The sequence below is a fragment of the Styela clava genome, chromosome 13 (assembly GCF_964204865.1).
Source record: "Styela clava chromosome 13, kaStyClav1.hap1.2, whole genome shotgun sequence".
Lineage (NCBI taxonomy): Eukaryota > Metazoa > Chordata > Ascidiacea > Stolidobranchia > Styelidae > Styela > Styela clava.
In genome coordinates this window covers 15,049,187-15,071,984 of record NC_135262.1, presented here as the reverse complement: position 1 = coordinate 15,071,984, position 22,798 = coordinate 15,049,187, and the positions used below count along the sequence as shown (strand labels likewise).

Genomic DNA, 22,798 nt, shown 5'->3' with positions numbered 1-22,798 from the left:
GGTCGGCAACCTGTCCGCTCGCAAACGTCTGGGTATTCATATATGATTAAAGACGAAAAAACTGCCGAGGTATATTTCGCAAAGATGTTTTTCAACTCATTATTATTTGAAATTTAAATAAACTGCCTATATAACACAATCTCATCGTCGACGAGACAATCTCATCGCTCGAAGAAGTTTCTAAAGCTTCATTGCATTATTTAAAAGTTTATTATGACAAAGTACGCAAAGTGGATAAATTTCGTTGCTGTCACGGCTATGAATCCATATTGAAAATAAAATTCATTGTATTTGCGCTTGAAAGTCCTTTACTTCGCGAATGATGTTCCCGCTATATCTACACTCTCAATTTTGTTAGATATTGGGGAGCAGTCATTCGAGAATTCACATTGATGTTTATTCAGACATAACTATTGACGTGGTAAATGTTTGTCAAGTCAGACATGCTGCACAGATGTGTTGTGTTTGTCTGGTCTGGTCTGGTGTTTTTAGGGACTCATCCGTTTTTAGGTCACCTTTCTGCGGACCGGTAGTAATCTTTCCGCGGACCGGCGACCGGCAAGCAAACTAAACTCGACACTCCACAAGGAAGAAGAGTGAAAATCCCCAGATCCAACATAAAAAAAATACCAGTAACACAGCAAAACAACATCAAAATATACAATGGGAACTATACAAATAGATCAACCCTGAATCCGTCCATGTAAATTAGTTCAGACAGCCGAAATGGGCCAGATCAAATATTTCTAACCATTGATGGGATACAAGCAGTAGCGGAATTCAGCCGGTTCGCACCGGTTCTATAGAACCGTCTCGCGCCATTTTATGAGATTAGCGAATCCCACCACTGGATACAAGGCATTCGCACACCTTGCAATGTCTTGAAAATCAGCGATCCCGTTATGGCAGCAAATGAGTAGGGTGCACAGTTGACAACTAGGGCTGGGCATTTTCGAATATCTGATGATTTCAGAATTATATCGAATATTTTTTCGAAATTTTGCTCTGACCCGATTCGTGTAATTTACTATTCGAATATTAGATTCGAAATGCCCAGCACTATAATGACAACCAGCGTTATACCAGGCGTTCCAAAAGTTTTGTAATAGATTTATGTGGAGCGTGGCATGTGAATGCAGCTTACGTAGTCACATACACAATACATCTTTATAGCCTGGGGCAGCAACGGCAAAACCAGCAAATCAACCAGTTGCCTCGTATCAAAAGTTGAATTAGATGGTCCGAGGAAGTCTTTTATTCTGTAGCTTCATTGCATGAGAAAGAAATTACGATAGTAAGGCATAATAGTATGGCAAAAGCAGGCCTAGTGGCGACTCATAGGAGTAACTGCATGTAAGTGCATTGGAACTTATGTATATATTTATTGTTTTAAGATTATTCGTATAAAAATAGTTTATAACCTGGTTTTTATACACGGAAACTAGCACGGTCACCAGTTTCTAAAAATTATGAAACTTTTCTAAAGCGCCTGATTAGAAATCATGCTATGATCTGTCTCTTGAAACGCCTTTTTTAACACTCCAAATTGAGAACACTCAGTGCCTATTAGCAAAAATCTACTCCGACCCTCGACTCGATAGTGTAGAAATCTTCAAAAACATTTTGCATTTCCAAGGGTCTAGGTTCAGTTGGAAAGTTCGACTCTGATTGCTTATTTTTAGGAGTATATATGAAATTTTAAAAACCGAATTATTTTGAGTGATTTTAATTTTCTGATACTTTTTCAGATTTTCATTGTTATTTGCCATGATATATAACCAGAAACTGTTGTTTATATGCTCAAGCATTTACAGTGTCTGCTCAATCGCAGTTGTGCTGTTATTGTTCATGCAACAGAGCAGTAAACAGCACTTTAAACCTATAAACTTCCATCAATATGCGAAGTACTCGGATCAACATAGCACTAGTAATGAAATTTGTCCAGTATATTCGGAAGGATTGATAGGGAAACTCGAAGTCAATTCATCTTTTGTACCAACGGAGGATGCAGCCATAAAAGAGGCGGGTGAGCGCGTTATAAATGGGTGTTACGAACCGAAAGATTGCTATTCCAATCAGACGGTGGCTATAATAGTGCCGTACAAAAATCGACATCAGGATCTCATAACGCTTCTGCATCACTTGCATCCAATTTTGCAAAGACAATCGTTGAAATATTGTGTGTTTGTATCCGAACAATACGACGATGGAGCATTTAACAAAGGTCGTATAATGAACGCGGGAGTTTTGGAAATTTTACATGAAGCGAGATACGATTTTGACTGTCTTGTATTCCATGATGTCGATATGCTACTCGAAGATGATCGAAACCTGTACATCTGCGGTAATGCACCACGTCACTTGTGCCCCGCCATTGATAAATTCAACTATAAAGTAGCGTACGGAACGGGATTTGGTGGCGTGGGATCGATTAAAGTCAATCAATACAGGCTAGTAAACGGCCATAGTAACAGATTTTACGGTTGGGGTGGCGAAGACAGTGATATCGAATTCAGGTTTAAACTGAAAGGGTTAAAATCAGAATCTAACGATCCACAATTCGGTCGTTATAAAATGATACCACATGAACATCCTTGGCAATTTGACCCCAAAAGTGGTATTGGAAGCCATTTGCAAGCAAAGAATACAAAACAATTTGATTGGGTAAAAATAGTATTCCCACGATCTGATCCTAGTGGTATGGACAACATGAAATACGTCGTAAAGAATATTTCTAAACATAAACTGTACACAAAGATAAATGTTGACATTAGAATATTTGTGGTCAATAAAGCATCCGTTAGATTCGTTGGAAATTCTAATGAAGTGATAGTAGAAAACCCATTTATAACGAATGATAGATTAGACAACGAAAAAGAGAATTTTCGCATTCGAGGATATGGTCTGGATGCCGGAGACCAATATCCTAACCATGAATGCACGTACAAACATTTTGAAGGGAAAACTGTCAACTTGACATTAGGTCAAAAAGTTAGTGGTACATACGACATCCAATACCTCAATCTAGAAGAAGCCAAGTCAAAATGCACAAATTTACAACGGTATTGCGGATCTATTGTGGAAACGTCTTCTGGTGTGTATTTTCTACGCTCTTCCTCTAATCTACATGAAAATATTCTAAAATATAAATTAGGTCGTCATCGCCAAAGGATATTTATTGAAAAACATGAAGACATTTCGGTTTACGTTAAAATTTGTTCAAGGGATATTCGTTATTTACAAATATTTGAAGCACCCGTGATATTACAGAATGAATTTCCATTGAAATCGATCGAACACCAAGCTGAGGTTGAACTTCTTGTGTATAATTTTGAAGACGTCAAATTAAGTTACTCGGTTTCGGTGTATACAGCACACAATGCAATCCTGAAAGAGAGGGAGGAAGTTTTTAACACGTCACTTGGAATATATGATTCTTTGATGTTTACACATTCACGTTCAGTGGAATTCTTTAGCTTGAGTGCATCAAATAAGTCTGAAGTCGTGATAGAAAAATCTAAATTTAATAGAGAGACGTTAATAGAAAAGCGGAAAAGTTTTCGAATCAAAACACCAAAAATGAAGCTGCTTCTCTATCCAGGCTGCTATGTTTGCGAAAGCGTTATAAAAGATCAATTTGGCAGTCCACATATGAAATGGAAGTGGTGGTTTGAGATTAGAGGAGCAACTCCGGATATGGAAATCAAACTACTAAAAGAGCACTTGCGCGTCTCCAGAGTAGGGAGTACAGAATTCACAGAAATACTAACTAAAAGATTGTTTCAAAAATTTCCTTTATTATACCGGTCTCAACTGGAGGACTCTGCTGTTACGAATATGATTCAACATCACCAAAATGAACTAATGCTTGAAAACTGGAAAAAGACTACTTTGTCAGGTAATGGTGCTGCTAAACGCGGGAAATCGGGGTGAGGCACTCTGACAATGTAGAGTAGACAATCAAGTGGTGGGATTCAATCTGTTGGTTGGACAACGACTGCATCCATCAGGAAACGACCGCAAATAATATGACATCCTCACAAACACTTGCCATTTCCTAGTAGTGAAGATTGAGTTCTAGTTGAATTTTTTTTATATAACTATAATTATGTGCAAATGTAAAAAAATCATTTAATGATGTCGCGAGATAACGATCTAACGAAATCCCGTTGTACTATTCAAATCGTTTTGGAAATCTTTTTCAGAATTTGTCAAAAATGAGCATCTTCTGCAAATATAGAGAATGGAAAACAAGTTGTGAAATAAGTCACTAAAATTGTATGAAAATTATAACATTGGAGTTCACGGCAATGATATAAGCGGCTTTTTGCCGCGACTGATCTACTATTGTGCAACGAGTGTTGCACTGGATACAGTTGTGTACTTGTGATATAAGTGATACTTTTCTTTAAAGATGGACAGTTTGGAAAAAAAGATTGAAGTCTTAAAAAAATTGCATCATATTTTTGGTGCAAAAAATATCTAAAACTCGATTAAAATTTTTTATGCCAGATTATAGAATATGCCCCCTGATACGTTTATAGCATATACACACCAGGAATATTTCTATAAACATGCATTTAAAATCTAATATCTCAAAGCTTATCGTTGAAATTAGTTAGGGAACACATTTGCACCAAGTATATAATCTTGTAGTACATACTTTCCATACAAATTCACGTTTTCCATGGTTGCTTTAACTTGAAAGTTGGATCTTGATTTGTTCTTGCATGTGGTATATTGCTTTGTCTTGTCATTTTTCTCTGCATTTGCCTTGTGTTTTGCAGATTTCACACTCTTATACCATTTTTATTGAGCCAGTAGTCTTTTTTACTTCTAGCATCAGAAAAATATTGATCCAATATCAATTGTCGCCGTCACAAGCTCGTTGCGGGTTGCGCCATTTTGGCTCACACATTATGCTTAGTCAAATGGGTCATATTACTTTTACCGCATCCGTATTCATTGAGGAATATCCTTAACATAAACCAGTGCGTCGTCTATTATTCCATAAATCATTGTGATTAACCTCATTACCGTAGTTTGTTTGGAATCTGTTGTTGTTGTTTTTATAAATATGTATTATCAATTGACGCTTCCATGTTGCGTTGTTCATTTGCTATATTTGCTGCTGTAATTCAGCAACAAGGTGTTGCTGAGTAGATGACTCGCCAAACCTTTCGCGACCCCTCGTCGACTGATATGAGCAAATGTTACTTTTCGTAAACTTAATAAATGTACTTTATATATTTATTTCATTATATAGCACATTGTTTTTTTCCACGGTTAAAATATACGCCTGAATTTGAATTAAAAGAATATATGATAGTTCTAGTAAGACTGGAACAGCACGCTGCCATCATAGATACCGCAGAAAACTACACAATTTAATCATTTTTGAATCCGTTCACATTATTAAAATATTCCCCAAACTACACAAAACCCGATTTTTAATCTTGTGTAAATGTTTAATTTTTGTTTCCTTTAGTTTATATTTCAACAAGATTTTTTTTTGTTGATTTATATCACTTTTTCGGAATGTCAATGAAAAGAATATTTATGCAATTTTTTTTCTAGAGATCCTTATCAGAAATCATGCTATGATCCGTCTATTGAAACGCATTTTTTAACGCTCAAAATTGAGAACATATAGTGCCTGTTAGAAAAAATCTTTTCCAACCCTCGATTCGAAGGTGAAGAAAGTTTGTCTACGGAAACATTTTGCATTTCTATGCCTTTAGGTCAGTTGAAAATTTCGACTCTGATTGCCTATTTTTAGGATTATAAAATTTTGAAAACCGAATTATTTTGAGTGATTTTAATTTCCTGATAATTTTTCAGATCTTCATTGTTATCTGCCATGATATATAACCAGAAACTGTTGTTTAGATGCTCAAGCATTTACATTGTCTGCTCAATCGCAATTGTGCTGTTATTGTTTATGAAGCACAGCATTAAACAGCACGTTAAACCTATAAACTTTCATCAATATGCGAAGTACTCGGATCAACATAGCACTAGTAAGGACATTTGTCCAGAATATTCGAAAAGATTGATAGGGAAACTCAAAGTTAATTCATCTTTTGTACCAACGGAGGATGCAGCCATTAAAGAGGCGGGTGATCGCGTCATAAATGGGTGTTACGAACCGAAAGATTGCTATTCCAATCAGACGGTGGCTATAATAGTTCCGTACAAAAATCGACATCAGGATCTCATAACGCTTCTGCATCACTTGCATCCAATTTTGCAAAGACAATCTTTGAAATATTGTGTGTTTGTATCCGAACAATACGACGACGGAGCATTTAACAAAGGACGTATAATGAACGCGGGAGTTTTGGAAATTCTACATGAGGCTAGATACGATTTTGACTGCCTTGTATTCCATGATGTTGATATGCTACTCGAAGATGATCGAAACCTGTACATCTGCGGCGACGCACCACGTCACTTGTGCCCCGCCATTGATAAATTCAACTATAATGTGAAGTACGGCACGGGATTTGGTGGCGTGGGATCAATCAGATTCAATCAATACAGGCTAGTAAATGGCCATAGTAACAGATTTTATGGTTGGGGTGGCGAAGACAGTGATATAGAAATTAGGTTCAAATTAAAAGGGTTAATATCAGAAGCTGAAGATCCACGATTCGGTCGTTATAAAATGATACCACATGAACATCCTTGGCAATTTGACCCAAAAAGTGGTATTGGAAGCCATTTTCAAGCACGAGATACAAAACTATTTGATAGGAAAAAAATAATATTCCCAAAATCTGATCCTAGTGGTATGAATAACATGAAATACGTCGTGAAGAATATTTTTAGACACAAACTTTACACAAAGATAAATGTTGACATTAGAATATTTGTGGTCAATAAGGCATCCGTTAGATTCGTTGGAAATTCTAATGAAGTGATAGTAGAAAACCCATTTATAACGAATGATAGACTAGACAATGAAAAAGAGAATTCGCGCATCCAGGGATATGGTATAGATGCCGGAGACCAATATCCTAACCATGAATGCACGTACAAACATTTTGAAGGGAAAACTGTCAACTTGACATTAGGTCAAAAAGTTGGTGGTACATACGACATCCCATACCGCAATCTGGAAGAAGCCAAGTCAAAATGCACAAATTTACAACGGTACTGCGGAGCTATTGTGGAAACGTCTTCTGGTGTGTATTTTCTACGCTCTTCCTCTTATCTTCATGAAAATATTCTAAAATATAAATTGGGCCGTCATCTCCAAAAAATATTTATTGAGAGACATGAAGACATTTCGGTTTACGTTAAAATTTGTTCAAGGGATATCCGGTATTTACAAATATTTGAAGCACCTGTGATATTACAGGATGAATTTCCATTGAAATCGATCGAACACCAAGCTGAAGTTGAACTTTTTGTGTATAACTTTGAAGACGTCAAATTAACTTACTCGGTTTCTGTGTATACAGCACACAATGCAATCCTGAAAGAGAGGGAGGAAGTTTTCAACACGTCACTCGGAATATATGATTCTTTGATGTTTCACGTTCAGTGGAATTTTTTAGCATGAGTGCATCGAATAAGTCTGAAGTCGTGATAGAAAAATCTAAATTTAATATAGAGACGTTTGCAGAAAAACAGAAAAGTTTTCGAATCAAAACACCAAAAATGAAGCTGCTTCTCTATCCAGGCTGCTATGTTTGCGAAAGCGTTATAAAAGATCAATTTGGCAGTCCACATATGAAATGGAAATGGTGGTTTGAGATTAGAGGAGCAACTCCGGATATGGAAATCAAACTACTAAAAGAGCACTTGCGCGTTTCCAGAGTAAGGAGTACAGAATTCACAGAAATACTAACTGAAAGATTGTTTCAAATAATTCCTTCAATATACCGGTCTCAACTAGAAGACTCTGCTGTTACGAATATGATTCAACATCACCAAAATGAACTAATGCTTGAAAACTGGAAAAAGACTACTTTGTCACGAATTGGTGCTGCTAAACGTGGGAAATCGGGGTGAGGCACTCTGGCCATGTAGAGTAGACAATCAAGTGGTGGGATTCAATCCGTTGGTTGGACAACGACTGCATCCATCAGGAAACGACCGCAAATAATATGACATTCTCGTAAACACTTGCCATTTCCTAATAGTGAAGATTGAGTTCAAGTTGAATTTTTTTATATAACTATAATTATGTGCAAATGTAAAAAAATCATTTAATGATGTCGCGAGATAACGATTTAACGAGATCCCGTTGTACTATTCAAATCGTTTTGGAAATCTTTTTCACAATTTGTCAAAAATGAGCATCTTCTGCAAAGATAGAGAATGGAAAACAAGTTGTGAAATAAGTCACTAAAATTTTATGAAAATTATAACATTGGAGTTCACGGAAATGATATAAGCGGCTTTATGCCGCGACTGATCTACTATTGTGCAACAAGTGTTACACTGGATACAGTTGTGTACTTGTGATAAAAGTGATACTTTTCTTTAAAGATGGACATTTTGGAAAAAAAGATTGAAGTCTTAAAAAAATTTCATCTTATTTTCGGTGCAAAAAATATCTAAAACTCAATTAAAATTATTTATGCCAGATTATATAATGTGCTCCCTGATACTTTTATAGCATATACACACTAGAAATAATTTTATAAACATGCATTTCAAATCTAATATTTCAAAGCATAGATTAGTTGGAGAACACTTTGCATCAAGTCTATATAATCTTGTAGTAGCCTACATACTTTCCATACAAATTCACGTTTTCCATGGTTGCTTCAACTTGAAAGTTGGATCTTGATTTGCTCTGGCATGTGGTATATTGCTTTGTCTTGTCATTTTTCTCTGCATTTGCCTTGTGTTTTGTAGATTTCATACCCTAATACCATTTTTATTGAGCCAGTAGTCTTTTTCACTTCTAGCAACAGAAAAGTATTGATCAAATATCAATTGTCGCCGTCACCAGCTCGTTGCGGGTTGCGCCATTTTGGCTCACACATTATGCTTAGTTAAATAAGTCATATTACTTTCACCGCATCCGTATTCAATGAGGAATATTCTTAACATAAACCAGTGCGTTGTGTATTATCCCATAAATCATTGTGATTAACCTCATTCCCGTAGTTTATTTGGAACCTGTTGTTGTTGTTCTTATAAATATGTATTTTCAAATAAAGCTCCCATGTTGCGTTGTTCATTTGCTATATTTGCTGCTGTAATCCAGCAACAAGGTGTCGCTGAGTAGATGGCTTGCCAAACCTTTCGCGACCCCTCGTCGACTGATATGAGCAAATGTGACTTTTCGTAATCTCAATAAATGTATTCTATATATTTATTTCGCTATAACGCATATTTTTTTTCACAGCAAAAATATATGCCTGGATTTAAATTAATGGTATATATATATGATAGTTTCAGTAAGAATGTAACAGCACCATGCCATCATAAATATCAGCGCAAACCACACAGTCTAGTCATTTTTTGAATTCTGTTCATATTTATTGAATTATTTCTGAAACTACAACAGACCCGATTTTTAATCCTATTTACATGTTTTATTTTTGTTTCCTTTAGTTTATTTTTTAACAAATTTCGTTATTTGCTAATTTATACCATTTTTTCGGAATGTCAATGAGAAGAACAATGTTGCAAAATGGTCGAAAACATCAGTTTTAAAGTCCGTTTTCGTTGTTATATTTTTCGTCAAATTGCATAAATATACACGCCAACGCAAGAAGAATGGATTACTTTTCATACGTTTAAGAAAAGAGGGTGGAGTACTACGAAAACAGTTTAGTTGGTCTGGTAGTATTATGAAATATATCAATATTTGCTTGTCGTTCAGTTAGTTTCCAAGTTTATACCAAGTCAACTAAAAACTATTTTTTCTATTTAATTGAACTTAATTTGCTTTGTTTCAAAATAAAGCCACGTGAGAGTCAGTGGTACAGGCATTGGATTAGAATTAAGCAATATTGCAAGTGAGAATCAGATATAGCTATATTTATATTTTTGTATTCTTCGCTGGCTATATGATGATATTGATGGGGTGTTTCTTAATGCAGTTTTAGATTATATTTTTTTAGCGCCGACAAACCTTGCAAACATGCCCAGAAAGTACTTTTCTCCCAGGACAAGTTGGAAAATCTGTTTGATTTGGTCTGCATTATTGTGCGGCAAGATTCCTATGTCGATTAAAATGGTCATCTTTTTTCTTGCTACAGCATCCATTATACGCAGATCCGCGTTTGTCTCGCGTAACCCCAACAGATAATTGTGTTTGAAGGTAAGCAAGTTTAAAGGTATAGTGACGCGTATATATGACCTAACGATGCTAGCTAGCATCACATAACAGAGACTTTATTTTAAAACCTTTTGTAGTTAGTTAGGTTCAAATGTTAGTACGATATATTAATAATCAATATCAATCTAATATTAATAAATACCTCATATCTATAGTGTAATATTTGTGATTTGATGTGAAATGAATATGTAGGATGTAATGCGAAGTTCTATAGTGATGGGAGAAAGATACGATTGTACATATAAATGAAGCGGATGCTCATCGTTGTTGAAATAGTAAATGATAGTCATAACGTTGCTTAATGGAGACGAACATATGTGTATTTCCCGGTTTAAATTTAATTCAACTGTAACGAAAACCCGTATAAAAGAATGATGAAAACCTATGATGAACATCTTCGAGAAACATTTTTTTACCAGCTTCATGTTTGTATTCGAGAGAAGTCAAATACTATGGTTGTTTATAGTTAGCCTCTCTTGTATCCATCGGGTATAGCACAAAGGAGGTCACTTATAAAGTCTGGAATGAACATGAAAAACCTTTTTGTGAAGTTTCTCACGATATCAAACTGGTGATTGATTTTCGGCAACGTCAACGTTCTCACATGTACACCCTAGAAAGAGTCAGCACTTTAAGGTATAAAATTTAAAAAAGGGTATATAGGTAGCGTGTCATTATAGAAACTAGGAGAGAAGGAATACCAGTTCACTTGTAGATACTCGTTTGATTTGCGACTTAAGTGAATAGTGAATGCCACCCCAATGTCACTTGAAAAATTCCCAATACTCCGGCAAACGCTTTTCCGCCCCGAGACGGAATTTAACGGCCTCCAAACGCCAAAATCACTCTAGCGTGACATGAAGGATGGCTTGATTGACAGGTAGCCTGTTCCGGCCACTAAAAGGCTGTTTTTGGCTCTCTTCCCTTTGACCGATCGTTCTGAAAATTGTTCTGTGTCAGTTTTGTAACACTTTCAGGGTTCACACCCAATTTCATTCGGATCGGCCCGCTAGTTCTCTGGGAAGTGGTCAAAGCCTTACCAGTACCGGTACCTGTTGCTGTAGGCCTGCTATTCGATTGTCCAACAGTTCTTTTCTGGCATATTAAATCCAATTCAATTTGCTCTTGTCAAAATTAACAAATACGGTAGGCTAAATTTGCTAGAAAACCTACACTACTGCAATTCTGACGCATTCATGCTTGACCAACGGTTACCAGGCGACGAAAACTGCAGGTATACGCGCTAACCGAGACTCCAGGTTTGTTACATTATTTTTGTCTACTGCTTGACGTACCGGTGCAAGATACCTATATATTGTATCGCTTTTGAATGCAGGAACAAAGCGAATATCAATAAGGATATTTCAGGTTCCCGAATAGGAAGTGAACGGCGACAAAGGTGTGCAGCGTGTCGCAGAAATAACAGCGATGGAACGAATACTAAATGAGTATTCAACTAGCCTATATAAGATGTGTAAATAGTTTGCAGGGTGACTTACTATGACCATATCAATGCGAAATGTTTTTAAACATTCATTTTCGTTTTGTTCTCTCTGCGTGTATACTGTTTTAACAATGCTGGCCACGTCAATATATCAATTAGGCTACAAACCTGTTCACGTGTGATTAGTGTTTTTCTTGATAATTGTTTTTATTAGTGTCCGCACACCAAATTTGCCGTTACTAAATAACATGCGTCAACTTAACACCAGCCGAATCGGGGTACAATTTTTGGTACAGTGACTGTCATAGCCGTTTAGGGCTGATGGACAATTCGACTACACGGACAACTCACCAGGCCTAGGGTGGTGTAGCCAGTCTGCGGACAATTTCATTCAAACCGCTATAAAACAAAAACCAATTATATCTAACCCGTTAATTTTTTCACCGTGGGTGCATTGGCGGCATTTATTCTACACGCTAAACCTCGTATTAACTTTCTACGACAAAGGGTTGAAGCTATACAAATCCCCAAAGTACGGCACTCGAAAGACGTATTTGCGACCGAACGACCAGTGTGCGACCACGGATTTCAAGCCTTGATCATCGTTTATGCTGCGTCGAGACTATCGCATACGCAGCCATACAGCAATCAAACAGACAAAACACGGTGGTCGCAAATTGGTTGACAATTGTTGGTCTTGTGACAGCGTGAAAACATTGGGCTTCTAATTGCATTTCTGACCGTCATATATTTCAAGAACACGGTTATTTCGAACAAAACTCGTTAAATTAATAATTAATAACTCGTGTTACGGTACCAGAACTCCTGTCTTGTGACAGCGTGAATTGAAATTGCAAGATGGTCCGTTGGACACAAAATGGCGTCCGATATCCGCAGAACGTTTAGTGACGTCATAGCAAACAAAAACAAATCTTACAGAGCTAACAGAAATATTTGAAATAAATAAAAGTAATAGCCTTCTGGAGAAAAATTTCATCTTCAACCACTGAAAATTTCAAAGCAATTAGTCCAGTAATCAAAGAGAAAAGCGACTTTTTAAAAACGTGTCAAAGAACAAGAACAAGAACAAGAACAACAACATAATATTGAAACGATCGTTATGTCCACTACGTGTCCAATAAAGCAAAAGCGATTTGTCGTAACATCAACGGAAATGCAACAAATATTTACAGAAAAGATCATATTTATAGGATGATTGCGTTAATCCAGTCACGTATTTTCATCGGGAATAATTATCTTAACATATGGACGGGACTGATATATTATAGAACACGAATGTGTAAGCCTTTACCTATGAAGGAAAGCCCTGATTTCTTGAAACATTAGCAGCATTTAATGCTTATTGATTTAATCGGTAAGTATGTAGATAAGTATTTGTCTGTTTGTCTGTTAGGTGCACGCGATATCTCACGAAAGCGAGATTGAATCTGCTCCAGATTTTGCATGTGCATTCATCATATGTCGGACCAGAAGCCTATTAATTTTGGATGAATTATGTCGTATAATTAGCGAGTTCTTATTTAATTAGTGATGGAACACAAGGTGTCACTATGGAGTAAGAGCGCTGTTTTGGGGGATCCCCTAATTTTCTATCGATCAGTCTTCAGTCTCGGACCGATATTCTCGTTTACTATTTGCAACTTTCATAATTAGCCTTTATCAAGAAAAAGAAAAATTAGACCATCCAATCCTGCATGAACAACGCTGAATCGAATACGAATAGTGCAAATCAAGGAATGTTTGAACCTACTACTGCCAGACTTCCTGGAGCTTCATGTGAAATGTAATTAAACGCAAAATTTATTTTTTATTCCTTGGTCAAAGTTTATATGCTTCGTTTGAGAAAAAGGACATCTATCAGATTGAAATTTGAATTTATTATCTCGATATGCATATGCGTAAACATATAATACCAGTGAAAAGCTGTTCAGTTGCAGCATTTGTGATAGGGGATTTGCGCAAATCTAAACGTGCATATGAGGAGACATTCAAACGAATATCAATTCAAATTCGAGATATGTGGTGTTGCTAAAGTAAAAAACTGAGTTGTATGTACCTATGCAGTTGCAGCATGTGTGGAAAAGCATTCCTGCAAAAATGAAACTTAAAATTGCATATGAGAAGACACATGAATGAATATCAAGAAACGATGTAACCCAATGCCAAATTCCTAGATTAGCTTTTATTAGTGTCAGTTATTTAGTATACATATACATTTTCATTCATCTTCCAATTCGTTATTTTTAGAATGATTTGATTTCTTTGTATTTCAACTAGGGTGGCTTTGCCAACTACAGATTATCCTGAAATGATATACATCAGGATAGTCCAAGGTTGCGAGGTTGAAGGACCGCAAAAACTTTTGAGAAGGTCTCGCGGGCCGCAATCTAAAAAAAAAATGTGATTAAAATATTGCGAGTTTACTTACTTTAGATGTGTTGAAGATATCATTCTAATCAGCCTATTGTTATGTTGCATGGGCGGCGTTTAATTTCAAAGGAAAATATATAAAGACTTGGGTTGTTTTAAAATTGCTTCCCAAGAAGTTTGGGGTATTTTCCGCATCTTTTTGTCTTTGATTTTGTACAGTCGCTTCAAATTATATTATTTCGTGACAGATATTACTTGAAAACACACCAGTCACTGTGATTTACCGTTGTTGTGAATAAGGAAATACGTCTCCTCCCAGTTTTTCTGTGTCATTGCTTATCGATCATTAGATCGGTAAGTATGTTGATAGGTATTTGTCTGTTAGATGCACGCGATATCTCACGAAGGCGTGGTTGAATCTGCTCCAAATTTTGCATGTGCATTCATCATATCTCGAACCAGAAGCCTATTGATTTCGGATGAATTATGTCGTATAATTAGCCAGTTAATATTTATTGATTCAACCACGCCTTTGTGAGATATCGCGTTCATCTCAGACAAACAAACAGACAAATAAATACCTATCAACATACTTACCGATCTAAAGATCGATAAGTAACAAGTCCGTTTAGGTTGGGATAAGGAGTTGCTTGACGCAAGCTTACAGTGCGAAGTTGACAAGAAAAGCGCGACTAATCTCATCGGCTGGGTCTTGTCTGCACAAGACAATAATTACATTCTTTTCGCACCGATCACAGAACGCCATTCTCATATTGACACCTGTTTGACGTTTATAGATGCAACATTGAAATTCGTGATTTTAACAAACATCATTCCTAACATCGGGATTAGGAAAAGGGTTCAAATCTCGGGATCCCAACCCCAGTTGGATTAGCAAAAAAACTCTTGAATACTCTGCTAATGAATACAAATATCTGTTAGTGGTTCAGTATACGCTAAAATTGTTTCTCGGGCACCACGGAATGTGTCCGAGGACCGCATGCGGCCGCGTACCAGGGTTTGGACCACCCTGACATACATCATGTGAAATTATGTAAAACTTATTTGTAATATGAACTGGAAATATAAATCGTTGAAATGATATAAGGAAAGAATGTGAACATTGAATTCGCTCAATAAGATCAATAACGGTACTATGCAGTTTAGATACATTGCAGTGAATTTCATATGATCTCACTTACTTACCTAATCATTGTTGTATAAGAAAAATTTCAATAATAGCAGAAAAAATGATTGGATCTAGGGCAGGGCAACTCAACTATTTTTACCAAAGATCCGCATACAAAACTTCAAAATTATTTGTGTCCGGTCTTTCCAGAAATTATATTTCCACAACCTCAAACGCGCACTTCCTCGGTCAGTTAATGATTATTAGCAAATCAAGATTGCTTATTATGGAGTTATAGTTCTTTTCATATATATATATTCAAAACTGTCATATATTCAAAAGTCATTTTATAAAAGGAAACTGCTAAAGTGGGGCTAATGATCCAAATTGAAGAATTAGGTTCGGTCCTAATCCAATACTCGAAAGGTCCAGATTCGGCCCGCGGTCCACCAGTTGAGTAACCCTGATCTAAGGCATGGGTTATGAAAAGGTGAGAAATAATATAGGACTCAAGAGTCTTGCTGCACACTAACACAAATAAATTTCTGTAACGTTTCGTCTGATCAAGGTCAGACATCTTCGCCGACACAAAAACATAGAAGAAGGATAAGTAGTTAGTCTCGCAGACACCAAATCATTAGCAATAATAAAAGACTTTGAATATTTTATAAACTTTTGCCATTTCGTATACTGTTCAATTCGACAATGGATTTTGTAAGTGTAAGAATTTGAACAGGCATATAAACCATCGTTCAATTAAAGAAATTTGTGTGTAAAATATTCCAATAGGTATATTTGGATTTAAGCCTCGTTTGAATTATCATTTTGTCGCACATGAAACAAGGTTCCAGTGAATGCACTAATGTCGTTACTTTGGTATAGTAAGTAAAATTGGAAAGACCGGAATTCGCACGCCCAACGTATAAATTTCTGGCAAATTGCTTATTCCATTCAATGATAATTTATACAAATATATTTCACCGCCAACGCGTATATTTTTCTTGTTTTTAAATGAAAATCAATGGCCAACCTTTGCCTATTCATGAAGAAAAACGGGCATTTAGCTTCGATATCTTGTTTATTTTTTGTTCAGTTGGCTCCTTATGCATCCGTTGCTTATAAATTCACTCAATCGATCACAATTGCTCCAAACTTAACCATTGTATTTTAGCTAATATTGTTATGCAATCTTTCTGCAAAACAGAACCCACTTGAAATTCTAGTGTGGCATGACTATGAGAAATATTTTTGTGAAGTTTCTCACGATATGAAATTAGACCGCAGCGCCAATATTTCAGAATTTTCATTTTTATTATTCCATTACTCTACTTGCGTATATAATCATAAATGAAGTTGTTGTTAATCCGAAAGTTGGTTTAGGGGAAATGTAAAATAATTTAACATATCATTTTCTTTTGTGAATAGATCCAGAATAACGGGATCGCCTATAAATATAAATTAAGATAATTTCAGTATTCAGGTTTAAAAAATATTTAGAAATTTCCAACAAACGCGCACACACGCCCGAAAAAATCGGCGTTTAACAGCATACAAAATAAACAGAAAATAGATATTTTACTACACTACAAATAGCGTGTCACGATAGAAATTAGAAGCAAGGAATATCAGTACCAAGATAGATACCGTGTTCGATTTGGAACTCAGGTGGATAGATTGACATTGAAAATGAATTTGTGCAAAATCATTTATGTGTCTATTTTGATGCTGGCTTTAAGCTCATGTCTTGTACAAGGTCACGGCAATAAGAAAAGAATGGTCTGTGAAGAGTTAGATGATGTGTTCGGAAGTGAGGATCAACGTCGACCCCAATTCAGATCTGAAGTTAATGGACCTCCCGGCAAAAAGGGACCGCCTGGAATGAAGGGAGAGAAAGGAAATGTTGGTAACACAGGTCGGCAAGGTTTATTAGGACCACCAGGTGCAAATGGATTGAAAGGTGCAGTAGGCGCCCCTGGTGTTGCCGATGAAACTGAACTTCGAAGAATTCATCGAGGTAAATTTTATTAAGAATATTAAGGAAGGTTTTTGACAACATTAAGTGACAAATGGATCGATGAGGCATTCTCATCGGGGTTTAATCATGCATCATGCATTCTAAGTAGTTACTAATTAACAATCTTTTGGAAAGTGCATATCTAATGCCTAGCGTGGTTGGTTGCATAGTTAACCTTTAACATTGATAAATTTATTAATATCATATAACTAAAACAAATGAAAATGAAATATTAATTTTGCGTTTTAGCAAAAACCTTTCACGCGAACAGCCTTCCAAATCGAGAACTATCACTTACTCATGTGTGTTTTCAACTAACGCGTATCAAAACAAACATTGCTATAAGTTTTTATAACTCAATATTATTGAATATAATTTTATTCTTATCATTCAGAAATTGCGGATTTGGAAAGAAAATGTTTGACTAGAAGACAGCTAGGTATGATATACAAAAATATTCTTACCTAGTTCTGCTTAGTATAAAAGACCACTGACCAACCAATATTTTTCTACAGACCGAGCTAGAAACCGCGAAGTTAGATATACGTTTCACAGCTTGTAATATAAAAATATTCGAAAACAACATGACAGTTTTATATATATTTAATATATCCAAATCATCTTACACATTCCCACTTATATTTAGAAAATTGCGACGAAGTTTACGATGGAAAGTTTTACGTGTTGATCACAAATGATAACCGACTAAATCTAGACCAAGCAAAAGCGAGTTGTCGAAACATGGGCGGAAATGCAGCAAATATTTACAGCAAAGATCATTTCTATAAGATGGTTGCATTAATCCGGTCACGAATCGTCATCGGGCATTCTTACGTTCACATATGGACGGGAATGACATTAAACACAAAGTAAAACTACAATGTTTTGTATCATTTGCATTTATTACTTTGCGCAAAGTTTATGTTGAACTTTTTCCTGTTTGATCTTTCAGACAAAAAGGATTCACTTATCCGGTGGAAGAACAGCTGCCTACACACGCTGGTATCCGAATAGACCATTAAATCCTGCAAGACCCTACATAGGTATTCTCGTTCAATCGGATCCAAATCATGTAAATCACGGAATGTTTGATGATAATTCTTCAATCAGACTTCTTGGGGTTTTGTGTGAAATGTGATTAAACGCGAATTTTAATATGGCTTCTTCGTTCAAAGTCACATTTGGTCTTTATTTCTGCTTTATATATGTATATATATATATATATATAAAATTGACTGAATGAACAGTTTTACAGTTGTGGAGACATATACCCAAGAATCGTTTTTTACAAATTATTCACCAAAATCGTGAACGCAAATTGATAATAACAAGCTTATTTACATTCAAAGAATGAGTACTGCAAATTGATGGAAATGTTCTAAGAGTTAATTACGAGTAAGTTAATTTATTCCAAGAATGCAAAATTCAATATCAATGTAATCGACGCATCTAAGTATATATATTTATATGGATAAAGGCAGTTGGAAAAATCATACAAGTGAGCAATGTCTTAAAGTGGGGACACACACAGTTGCATCCTCGTATGGCAGCAAAAATGTTCAATGTTAGTAAGATTTTAAATGCAAAGTGCGCTTGAAGCGACAGGGAAAAATGATTCCACGATTTTTTAATATAAAATTCCAAGACAAAGAGGCTTATATATGGGATTTTCTAATTCACCATGAATGAATAATGACCTCCTCAGTCAATATGGTTGTCGATAATAAAAAAAAAATTCTTTTTAATTTTGATTGGTTTCACGTCAAAGTGCATGCCCATCTTTAAATTACTGGTATTCTCAGCTAAGTTCAGAAATGACTGGGATTGAAATATTTGAGTTTCATGTACGCGGTGATAAAGGGGATTGAAATACTATACTTGTACGTGGTAAGGTGGTCAAAACATCTTTTATATTGTATGTTAGTCATGATATGGTATATATATTTTTTCGTTAAATGTAACTTCATCAATGTAATAAGGAAGACAAATATCTGATTAAATTTTAAATCAAATAGTCATCACATTTCATACCCTGCCTAATAAATTTATACAATGGTGTTCAGGTATTCCCACTTTGTAGAATGAACTACTTAATTTCATATATGTTCATCAAATATTCCTACAACAAATTGAATATTATGCCTTTTATGTGTGGCATTTTCATTCACTTGTTTCTTATATAATGTAAACGTTAATCGTTCCTAATTCATCCGTGTTCTGTAACGTATGATTGAGTGGTATTGCATTTCTCTTTGTTATACTTTTGAAAATACCAAAGTGATTTGCACAGAAAAATCGAAATTAAAAAAATAGGAATCAGGATAAAGCTGGAATTGAAATATAATGATTATGTTTGGAGGTATGATATAAATATTGGTTCTTACGTTAAAGTCTGTATCATAGTTTCCATAGATCAGATGAAGAGATACAATTCGAGGGAGAAAGAATTTGATGATAATAAAATAACAGACTATATATGACATCTGACGGACATATTATTGGTGCTGTATGCTCTTTCAATTTTTGTATATTTATAGAAATGTGCTATGGTGTCACTTCGTTCCAATTCATTTCAACTATTTTCCCGTGTCTATACTAAATTTTAGATCGACACATCAGACAAAATATTGTTACATGGACTTCTGTTTTTCCCAACTCATATCCTGAACTACATCAGGTATCACAGTGGTCGTTATAGCATTTATTCAGTTCGCAGGGATGGGACAGGATTATTTTCATATTGGACACAGAGTGGACCCATAGATTCATTTGTAAATTTTTCATTTCTTGCACGATGTGGACCATCGTTGTTGACGATATGAACCGCTCTTCTCTTCATCTACTAAACTAGATCAATGACTCTCACATTTTAGTGGTTGAATAGCAGGTATCTTTTATTAAGCTATCATTATTGGACACAAAATGTCAACATTTTATTCCTCTTGGTGCTGAGAGTTTCACTAGCACAGGTCATTGTATTGGCACATGTACAGTAAAGGTAATTCTTATCATAACCTGACATTCAGCTGTGAGCTATAGGGTCGATGCGGTTGGTGCGATGGAGCCAAGCTGGTGATACAGGCTAATTGTCACTCTTTCAAGCCCACTTCACCTTTGTCGAACGATAAGGATCCGGACCTTTTTTGTAAAGTAGCATCAGTACCTACTTTTATAGAGCATATTATAGAAGAAAAGTGGTGAACATCCAATGAAACGTCCAATTTTATGATTTACCCTTATTTGAATGCATTCGCAGAGAACGGACCCCCTGGAGTTGACAACATCACTGCTTTAGGGCGACTCTGCATTCTCACGTCGCCGGAAGAAAATCAAGGTTAAGACATATAAATATATTTGTGTTCGTGTGCAGCAAGACTCTTGAATTGACTAGAATAGCCATTTACACTCTTGCTAAAGCATCCTTGCGTAATACGCATACGGTTTCACGAGCGCAAAGGCATATATAGGAAGAAAAGGTAGTTAGTTTCACGCAACCTCAACTGTTAGTTATGGCATATAAGGTAGTTTTACTCGAAACCCAATACATATACCAGTATTATAATATTTTATCAAATGTTGTTTGCTTAATGAAACGTTCTGGGAATCAGCAATATCCAAGTTATAAGCATGCTACTTCGGTCTTAAAAGATCGAAAAACATAAAATTCTGTACGCAAACAAAAACCTTCAACAGTGCAAATATATTGGTGTGATAAAATTTATTGAAATATTCTGCAAAATATGAGTTCCTATCTGTATAAACTAGTTTGATGTATTGCAGATTGAATATCTGCCAATTAGGTTATTCTCTTGAAAAATTATTTAGTATTTCCTCCACAGTTATCTAAGCCCTTTTTACAGACGGGGTCGAACTTCCATACCTGGCATATGACGATAATTACGTTTTCAACTACCAAGAAGCAAGATATCTCAAACCAGGGGTTATAATCAAGAAAAAGATTATTTTCAAAACAGATGTGTTTATAACACTCTGGATATGCCAATATGTCGCATAACCTGAACCCTAACCTGGTGCGCCATCTTGGTGCGCATACTTCAGGAAGTCCCTTTTGTTCATATATAAATTAACTCTCTATAATTTTAATTTTTGCAGGCAGGATTGGGTATTAAGCAAGAAGTGTTAAGTGTTATAACAACGAAACTTGCAAGATGGAAATCTGATGCTTGTTATTGACACCGTTGCACCAAGAGGACGTGGGCAACTTGGTCGTGTCAGTCAAATTCACCAGGTTTCTGACGGACGCGTCCGAACTGTCGCGGTTGAAACTATAAATGACATGCATAATCGGCCCGCATCGAAAATATGCCTCCTAGAAGAATGACTTGCTGCGGATAGTCGTGGAGGTGGCTTTCTCGCCAGTTGGAATGATCCTAGGTTTTTGTTTAGTTCGGGCATCTGCAATTGTCATCGTGATGATTATCGCTATTTCGTCGTCGTCATCTTTACTGTGTTGTTTTTTGCATCCGACGTGTCGCCTTTTTCTCTTTCATGTGTCGTCGTTTTACGTATTGAATTCATCATCGTCCCTCTAAGCTCAGTAAGATGTTTAGGATTGCAATTCTGGTGGTAACAGTTAAGAATTTATTTCTTGTTATGGCAGTTTAAGATTACATTGCACTAAATAGCGTTGTGGTTTGAATTCATGTAGTAGTCTCCATGTATAGCGTCCTTTTAGGCTGTATTTCGGATCGTTCAGTAACATTATGATATTTGCATGTCTACAGTCCGATTTGTGTTGCATTTATATTTATTGGTTTACATTGATTGTATATCTGTCGTTTTGGTACTAGGCTGTTATATGGAGTTGTTTCCGTGAGTATTAGTTTTATATTCCGTATCAGTTGTCTTTATTTGTTTGGTGCTAATTATTTTCATTTATGATTCAGACAACAGTTTTGAATATTCTCAATAAAACGAGTCTGGCAAATCGACATGCCCTCTTTTTAGAGTTTGTCATGTCTTGTGCCCCCCTTCAAAAACAACTAGCTAACAATAAGCTACAAATAACAGATAGTGAGCCGAAAGTATGTTTTATTCAAAAACATGTTGAAAATGTGTGGATGAAACGTAAATATTTGAAATAAAGAAATGTAAATATCTAATAAAGGCGGACAAGATCAAACCTTACAAATATTTATATTTTTACTTAGCTTCACATCCACTAGAAAAATTGTCTACGCGCCCCAGCGTTTCAGAACCACTGATTTAGAGTAAGATGCTACTAAAAACTAAATAGGTTGAAAGGAAGCACTACTTTACTTGGCATCACAAAACGAGATGAATGTTAACCTACCAGATCATGGAAAACGGACTTGAGAAAACTTTTTGTTCAACATTTTATGGAGTAGTATATAATATGTGTGATTGAATAAATAGCCTACCCCTACAAAGACTAATTGAAGATAGCTCATTCAAAATTCAATTAACCAACTCCATATTCAGTTATTAAAATGCAACACACCTTTTAATTATTCGAAACTAAGTTAGGTAATT

At 35.8% G+C, this 22,798-nt stretch overlaps 3 protein-coding genes across 3 annotated transcripts; all 3 read left to right on the top strand.

Moving 5' to 3' along the window:
- The first annotated feature begins 1,257 nt into the window (after positions 1-1,257).
- LOC120332406 (uncharacterized) lies at positions 1,258-5,842 on the top strand. The gene is made up of 2 exons (XM_039399643.2): positions 1,258-1,353; positions 1,749-5,842. The coding sequence occupies exons 1-2, from the start codon at positions 1,310-1,312 to the stop codon at positions 3,931-3,933; spliced, it is 2,229 nt and encodes a 742-aa protein (XP_039255577.2). The 5' UTR covers positions 1,258-1,309; the 3' UTR covers positions 3,934-5,842.
- An 18-nt stretch (positions 5,843-5,860) lies between these two features.
- LOC120332407 (uncharacterized) lies at positions 5,861-8,684 on the top strand. The gene has a single exon (XM_039399644.2). The coding sequence runs from the start codon at positions 5,861-5,863 to the stop codon at positions 7,565-7,567; it is 1,707 nt and encodes a 568-aa protein (XP_039255578.2). The 3' UTR covers positions 7,568-8,684.
- A 7,949-nt stretch (positions 8,685-16,633) lies between these two features.
- On the top strand, positions 16,634-19,715 carry LOC120332996 (uncharacterized). The gene is made up of 4 exons (XM_078119524.1): positions 16,634-17,284; positions 17,679-17,723; positions 17,931-18,153; positions 18,237-19,715. The coding sequence occupies exons 1-4, from the start codon at positions 16,957-16,959 to the stop codon at positions 18,304-18,306; spliced, it is 666 nt and encodes a 221-aa protein (XP_077975650.1). The 5' UTR covers positions 16,634-16,956; the 3' UTR covers positions 18,307-19,715.
- The last annotated feature ends 3,083 nt before the right edge of the window (positions 19,716-22,798 follow it).